Raw genomic sequence first — 8,608 nt, 5'->3', positions numbered from 1 at the left:
GCAAATGCATTTACATGTTGCAAATGTACGTATAATATGTCGTTCGTAAGCCCATTTCATACGTATCATTTGTCGCAAATGTAGTAAATAGAAATATTCATTATTTCAAGGTTTCAACAATTAAAGTGTTGGGAGAATATAGTTCTTTCTGACTCGCTTGTTGGTTGCATGCGAATACTGTAGAGTACTGTAACCCAGACAGCACACGTCGTCTATAAGTCGTCTTTGAGACGTCTTGAAAGTCTGAAAGACGGCTTATAGACGACGTATGCTATCAGGGTAAAATACGGCGATTACGTTGAAAACCGTCGAAAAATATTGGGATTGGCAAAGCTGCGATACGCTTCCTGGTGGCGACCTACTCCTTCAGGTTCTGATTTTCGCCACCAGGTAGCGTATCGCAGTTTAGCTTGTGAGGTGCCTACCTACTGAGCACTGTTGCCGGGGCAGGTCCACAAAGAATTAAGTACTCGAGGATTATAACTGAAAATAAAAGTCTTATTATTCAAATCACGTACAACGGACCTCGTGGTATCCTTTTTACCCTTTTCTCTCCACGAGTCGTAGGAACAAATGAATGCTTATAAACTAGGATTGCCGACAACTTAAAACTAAAGTCTCTCGCGACACCGGCGTGGTGTCGCCGTTCTCGTCGCTGGTTGGCTAGTCAGATTACAATTCCCTAGCGTGACGAACCCGCGTTCTTTGAACGAGTTTTTATGTTAACGGCGCACTTGCGGCACCACAAGCCAATCCCAATATTGGCATCCAATAAATATAATTTAAACAAATTATATTTATAATTCTATATACATTACTTTTAATAACTTTTCAATATCCATTTTTCTAATTATAATTATTAATAAATTGGCATTTCTTCATAACCTATACGAAAAATGTTTTATAGGTTTGTGACGTCCCGGCCCCACCACTGGATCGCGACGTAGTGTCCGCCAGCGCCACCAGAGGTCTAATCTTCCTAGTTATTTTCATTCCAGATATACCTACAACGGTTATGACACATTTACGACATTTAAGACACGTGTTGTGTATAAAATAAAAAAATCGTGTTTTTACCCACCACTGGTAGTAACTGACTGTTTACCTTCCATCGCTTAAGCTGGGATTTCCAATGCGCGGCTAGCCGCGGCTGCTGGCGGCGGTCCCACTAGTGCAAGGGAGAAACAGATACATACTTCTCCCTTGCACTAGTGGGACATTGCGCATTGGAATGGCAGCCTTTAGTGATCCTCTAGGGAGTGATCGGCTAAACCGTAGCCATTTTGGGGCAAAACCGGAAATAAACTTAACCTAAACGTTTATCTATCTCTTTCTGTCAGTATTTCTGTCCCTTTCTATTAGTATTTCTGTCTCTTTCTTTTTTACAGTTTCTTTTTCTGTCTACTTCCGCTTTTACTCCAAATCGCGGCAACCAATCAGCAACGATACACGTTGTTCCGATCACTGCCTACAGGATCACTGCCATCGCTTAGAGACACAAACCTTGTTAATCAGAGTCTGGCCACAAGAAGGCCACTTTTGATCGGCCCGCCATTTTTCGTCTATTCCCGCTGATTTTTAAATCTGTCAATTATACCAATCTTAATTGTAATACATTTTTGCAAAAGGGTGCTGTACATCCAGCTATTTTGTATGAATCAATCGCAATTAGAATTTCTCGATATACCTATATATATACCTATTTATGTGAAGTAAAGAGATGTAAAATACCGCCATAAACGTAAGAGTTGTTAAGAGTGAAATGGTGTATATCTCTTTCTCTCTCGTAGGATTTAGCCCAAACATGGCGGACAATAGTTCGTGACCAGACTCTGATAGCGAATTCGGTAACTCGCACTCACCCTGCACTGGTGCCAGAAAATGACTTTGATTGGTTGATTCTTATAGATCTCTCTTAATTTCTGGCACTAGTGCCAGAACATGATTTGGATTGGTTGTTTCTGATTGAAACTAAGAGAGCTCTATAAGAATCAACCAATCAAAATAATTTTCTGGCACCAGTGCAGAGTCAGTGCGAGGTACGGAAATACCGAATTCGCTATGATTATTGGGAGTAGAACATGCGACACTAGCGGTCGGTACGCGAACTAGTATTAATGCCGACGCAAGTATACAATTTATTGCGGTCTACCAATTTTCACAGTATCGACGAACTGTATGCAGAAATAAATGTTGTGTAACAAATTGTAACGCTACAATGAACAATGATCTCAATTTAAGTTTTCATAAAAGTGCCAAAAAGTGGAGCAACTAAAATTGTTCGCATTACATACTTTTACATATTCTAAAATTGTGTCTAAATGTATTGTCAACATTTTTACTGTAAGAAATAACTTTGAAATAAACTTTTATACTACTGGATTCATATAAACATATAGTAAAGGGTATACTTGCGTCGTCCATATTTGTTATGTTACACTAGCGCCGCCGTTCCCGCGGTGGTATATTCGTTTGCCAATACTACCATCGCTGGCATCGAAGCGCTCTCTAGTAGATTCTACATACTACCAGTTCTAATCAGTTCTAATGGAATTCCATCAAATTCCATTCCATTCCATTCGCACAAGTTTAAAAGTAACGCCTCGCTCTAATATATCGACGTGCACTTGAAACGATATTTTTTTTTCATTTTTTTTTTATTATACAGACACATACAGTAAAATATGCAACCACAATTAGCCAAGGAAAAGCATGCTAAATATTTTCAAAGGATACTACAAATCATGCCCAGTGATTTGGCAGATCACGATTGCTCCAGACTAACTATAGCATTTTTTGCTATATCAGGCCTCGATATATTAAACTGCTTGAACGATATAACCAACGAAACAAAATTAGAGGCGATAGATTGGATTTACGGACTACAAATTACCGGTGCCGGGCCGCGTTCTGGCTTCCAACCATCGACCACAATACCAAAGGATGCTACGAAATATCAGTGCGGGCATATAGCAATGACGTATCTCGGATTAGTCAATCTTTTGATCCTCGGCGACGACTTGAGTCGCGTCGATAAAAAATCTATTATCGAAGGAATGCAGGCTTGTCAAAATCCGGATGGTTCGTTCTCGGCCATGACAATGGGAAGCGAGAGCGATATAAGGTTTCTCTATTGTACTTGCTGTATATCCACGATCTTAAACGACTGGTCGGGCATGGATAAAACGAAAGCCATCGACTACATTTTGAAGAGCATCGTGAGTCATTAACTTCTATTATTTTTGTTTTGCGTACAAAGAATATTAACAAAAACTGGCTTTGTCTACTTAATTTTATCATAGCACAATATCTCAACAATGATTATAGTCATATGATGGAGCAATGGGCCACGGACCTGGCCTTGAATCGCATGGAGGATCTACCTTCTGTGCCGTAGCTAGTCTATTTCTGATGAACGAGCTTCATAATGTTCTGACACAAGATCAGTTGAATAGACTGAGGAGGTGGTGTCTTATGAGACAGAATAGTGGCTTCCACGGACGACCTGGGAAGCCATTCGATACTTGTTATAGCTTTTGGGTGGGTGCGACGCTGCAACTGCTCGATGTTAACAAATTTTCAGATCCCGATGAGAATAGAACATTCCTTCTTGGTACTCAAAATTATGTTACAGGGGGATTTGCTAAATTTGCTGATTGTCAGCCTGATCCCCTTCATACATACTTCGGTATGTAATTACCACGCTTAATACAGGATGGGGTTTAATTCGTGGTACAATGCTTTTCACAAGTCTTTACTTTCAAGAAAATCGTTACACGAGAACAAAAATCGATGTATGTGTGATTGGGTATAACTCGTGCTAAAAACTGTTTGAATTTATCACAGTAGTAAAGGGACATTCCATGCGAATTCGGACAGATTTCGGAGTAAGCTTTCGTGGATGGCTGAAATTTGAATATGTTGTAGTCTTTAGTGGTATTTAAACGTACCTCGAAGGATTTTTCAAAATTTTGAAAAATCTCGATTTTACAGCTGTTTGAAGTTAAGAGCTAACTTTTTTTTCGATACATTATAGCTATGGAAATAGTAAACGGATGGAGATGAGCTTCACGGTGCTTATAGAGAAGACATTGAAGTTGTAAGAAAAAATTATTTCGGTTTAAAAAAAAAAATTTAACCATTTTTGTGCAATTATTTTAAACAAATGCAGGTTTTTAACATCGGGCGCGATTTTAAAAATCTGAAAAAAGGAGAATATAGTTTTATCCTTCCCCTTGATGGACAAATTTTCGAAAATATGGACATTTTGAAATTGGCGCTGTAAAAATTGCCGAAAGTTGAATTAAGTAAATATATTGAACTATCTAGTACGGGGTTGACGTACCACCGGGGGCTCCTCCGGTTTACTGCTGCGCCGAACAGCCCCCTCCATAGCTACCAGACTCTGACGATCGCAGTGGATTTCTCCTTCTTTCCTTCTCTTTTCGTCTGCGATCCTCAGAGTCTGGTAGGTATAGAGGGGGACCGTTCAGCGTAGCAGCAAGGCCAGAGTTAGGAGCGATGGGGCCGCTGTGATGGAGGGGGAAACACCTACAGGAGCGGTGGTAATGTGTGCGTGACTGACGCAGGCGCAGTTCATGCACACATAACCACCACTCCTGTAGGTGTTTCCCCCTCCATTCACTGCGGCCCCATCGCTCCTAACTGGGAGTAATGCGGAGATGCCCCCGGGGGCCCGCGAGCCATCAGTTAGTTAACCCTGTACTAGATAGTTCAATATATTTACTTCATTCATCTTTCGGCAATTTTTACAGGGCCAATTTCAAAATGTCCATATATTTGAAAATTTGTCCATCAAGGGGAAGGATAGAACTATATTCTCCTTTTTCAGATTTTTAAATTCGCGCCCGATGTTAAAAACCTGCATTTGTTTAAAATAATTGCACAAAAACGGTCCAATTTTTTTTTAAACTGAAATAATTTTTTCATAAAACTTCAATGTATTCTCTATAAGCACCGTAAAGCTCATCTCCATCCGTTTACTACTTCCATAGCTATAATGTATCGAAAAAAAAAAGTTAGCTCTTAACTTCAAACAGCTGTAAAATCGACATTTGTTAAAATTTTGAAAAATCCTTTGAGGTACGTTTAAATATCACTAAAGACTATTCTCCCTGTCATTTAAGAACGAACCTGCTGACCGACGAGTTTAGACCGGTTCTGCGCAGGTTGACGCTGATTGGTGCCGGGAGAAGCCACTATTGGCTGTACCCCCACCAACGCTTTTTTGGAGCCAATGAGCTCATCCTACATGCGCGAAACGGGTTCCTTCTTAAATGACAGGGAGAATACAACATATTAAAATTTCAGCAATCTACGAAAACTTACTCCGAAATCTGTCCGAGTTCCCATGGTCCCTAAAGAATTTTCACTTCCGATTGAGAACAAGATTGAAATTCTAAAAACATTTCAGTATACTGATACCTTTTTAATTTCCAATCAGAACTCTGTGTGTAACGATGGGAACGATATTTTTGGCTATTTTCAATAGTATGTAAAAATGTAGCAGTATATTATTCGAACCATAACACACTCGATATTTGCAAACACTAATACAAAAATAGGGCTGTACTTCCGAAAGGGACCGGTGGCCGATCGAGATAAAACTTGGTGGGTATTACGAGGGGTGTGGAAAGACCCCAAATATAAAATTTTAGCTTCGGCAATTAATACGTTCAAAAGATACAGGGGTAATTGTGCATAAAAGGGTAGACTTTACCGATTTTTTTAAATCACTTTACCACGCCCCCCCCCCTCTTAACAACATTTCTGTTTACTTATACCGACACAACGCATTCCACTTTCCAAATTGTCCCGGGTATTAGTATTGGTTGGGGCTAGATTAGTGCGGGGGGCGCGTAAAGCATGGTAGCGAACCGATGTGAGTTTGGCGATGCTAAAAATGAGACTGTGGCTACAAAATTTCAAAATTAAAAAATGCGGGACGGGAGGGTTCCAGGGTAGGGGGGCCTGCACCAACGCACAGTGTGTCGAAGTATATGGGCGGCCGGGACAAAACTCATAACTTCTGAATTAATCAGTTTTCGACCTAAGTACCCTAATATTTTTTTTTAAAGAGGATACAAGGATACATGGATTGATGAAAAAAATACATTTAAAAAATTAAAGCGATCTTAATTTTTTATTAAATAAAAAGGTTTTTGCCATTTTTTCTGGCTACAGTTTGTTGTCATATGATTACTGACTAACTTTTGTTTGAAAAACATTTTTATCAGTTTATCGGGAATGCATGGAAAATTGAATCGATTGTTTAGACTCTAGAGCATATGGATTTTTGGGACAAAGGTTAAAAAATTAACAGTTATTCGATTTATTTTTTAATATATTTTCTAAATCAATTACATGCACAATGAGAAGAGGCGAATGTTTAGACTAACATAAGTGTCTTCTGCCTTCGCGGGACGCACGAGAGAAGCCCCAGCGACTACGCTAAGGGCCGGAGCGGTGAACGTGTTAATAATGATTTTGGCTATTTTTTCTGTTTCGTGCAAATTCGAGCAGTTGAAATTGACGTTAATATAAAGGTTAATGATGCCTAAATTAATATACAAAAAATCACAGGTATTTTTGTTAAAAGTCCCATCGAAATTGATAAACATTTAACATAAAGAATTAGTACAAATTGTTAGTATTGTAAAAAACTGACTCGGCAGTTTTGAAGGTATGACAGTATTAAACACAACTTATAAAAACCAAATGAAAAGCATAAACATTCTGCCAATGGCACGTGTTTGAAAAAATGCACCGAAATTTGTAATAAATTTCTAGTATCACTTTTGACAACAAATTAGTAAATTCAGCAGAAGTTATGGGTGACATTGAAACCTACGTTCATTTATTAACATTTTAAGATACAAGAATTTGTGAATCAAACACTTCGGATTCTTGACTTTTGTCCATATACGCATAACACTATGCAACGTCCAAAAAAATGCCCCTCCCTCGCCCAAAAAATTAACAATATTTTTTTATTAAGGGGTCATTCAAAATTCCGCAACATTCAGACTTTTTTCCCAGTGAATACAATGAATAATAATGTCAAACTTTTTTTTCATTTATTAATCTACTTATAATGTATACGGAACAATTGTATAAATACACTTTTAATTGTATTTTTTCATTGTTATCTGGAGTTCAAAATCGCGCCTTTGAAAAGACGGCGGGAGTGGATTCATATCACAGACTCATCTGAAACAAGAAAACCAAGCTGATTCTTAATCATTATGAGTACCGCTATCGCAGGTGCCAGAATTAGCCACGTAAGTCAAAATTTAACAAAATTGCGCGCATTCAAACTTCAAGTAAGAATGGAAAATTTCGAAACTTGAAGCTTGAATGCGCGCAATTTTGCGTTGTAATCAGGAGGAAATCCCCTACATTTTCACAAAGCTTCAGAATTTTTTGAATTTTCGGGTTCGGGATCTTCCCTTGTGAGAAAAAAACCTGAATGTTGCCGAATTGTGCGGCGCGATTACCAGAATGACCCCTTAATATTTCGGAAACTAATAAATACCCGAAGCTACAATTTTAGATTTTGGGTCCAAACCCCCACCCCTCCCACCAAACCGCGTCTCGATCGGTCACCGGTCCCCTTCGGAATAATATCCAAAAATAGAAATAATAAATAATAAATAAACAGATTTGCCAACTTGCACTCAACCACGCACACATATTCATTGAATTTTTTCAGAAACGAAGCCTCTTATATAAAACTATATTCCGCGTAATCAATTTCTGTTGATACGGAGAATCAATCTTTTTTCTCGATTCTACCACGAATTATACCTCACCCAGTGTATGCAAAAATTTCATTCGGGTAACAATGACGTGTAATAAATATACCTGACTTTTAGGTTTATGCGGTTTGAGTCTTTTGGGAGAGTCTAATTTATGTGTAATGAATGCTGCTCTTAATATCTCTGATCGAGCGTACAAGCATTTGTTAAAGATTCAGAAATTATGGTAATGCAATTGCCTTTCATATAAAGTACGTGCAACAATTGAATGCCATATCAAACGCACAGAGTAAAAGTATGACTAAAAGATTACACTTTAGCGTTCCATCATGAATCCTGTTTACGCATATAGTTCTCAGAAATTCTGCGCTGAGAACAGTTACTCTAAAGACGTCAATTAACAAAAGTATTATGATTTTAAGATATGTTACTAACTTCTTCGTTTTAACCAAGATACTTGTTAAAGAAGTGTATCTAATGCATCTACAGATGAGAAGAAAAACAATAGCATAATTCAGTCACATTTTAAGGTGTTACTGTATACAGCCATTAAAAGTTCTAATAAAATAAAAGAAAAAAACATTCGTATAAGTATTCGTAACTGATACCCTCCATCGTCGCACGAGAGTTCACGAAATTATATGTATTTCTAATTCTTGTGGAAAATAAAACAGATAACTTGTAGTGTCTGTTATTTCAATGCCAGAAAGCGAAACGGAAATATCTAACACTATCTTACGGGACGATCATAATTTTAATACCGTCGAATAGAGAACTAGCGTGACCATGCTCGATTCCTTCATGTCCGCAACTAAAACGACCTCCGCGAC

The 8,608-nt window shown here is 38.3% G+C and overlaps 1 protein-coding gene across 2 annotated transcripts; it reads left to right on the top strand.

Annotated features, from left to right (window-relative positions):
• Positions 1–2,481: 2,481 nt before the first annotated feature.
• Betaggt-i (geranylgeranyl transferase type-1 subunit beta) lies at positions 2,482–8,360 on the top strand. Of its 2 annotated transcripts, none has more exons than XM_076808631.1 (4): positions 2,482–2,595; positions 2,669–3,218; positions 3,328–3,688; positions 7,896–8,360. In XM_076808631.1, exons 2-4 carry the CDS (start codon positions 2,685–2,687, stop codon positions 8,006–8,008), a joined length of 1,008 nt encoding a protein of 335 aa, XP_076664746.1. In that variant the 5' UTR covers positions 2,482–2,595; positions 2,669–2,684; the 3' UTR covers positions 8,009–8,360. The 2 variants fall into 2 exon arrangements, with proteins under 2 accessions (XP_076664746.1, XP_076664747.1); XM_076808632.1 differs by having other exon boundaries at positions 2,540–3,218; positions 3,328–3,540; positions 3,635–3,688.
• Positions 8,361–8,608: the final 248 nt, after the last annotated feature.

The sequence above is a fragment of the Andrena cerasifolii genome, chromosome 3, assembly GCF_050908995.1.
Source record: "Andrena cerasifolii isolate SP2316 chromosome 3, iyAndCera1_principal, whole genome shotgun sequence".
In the NCBI taxonomy this organism is placed as follows: Eukaryota; Metazoa; Arthropoda; class Insecta; order Hymenoptera; family Andrenidae; genus Andrena; species Andrena cerasifolii.
Note: the sequence above shows the minus strand (reverse complement) of the source record. Positions and strands in the feature narration are given on the sequence as shown.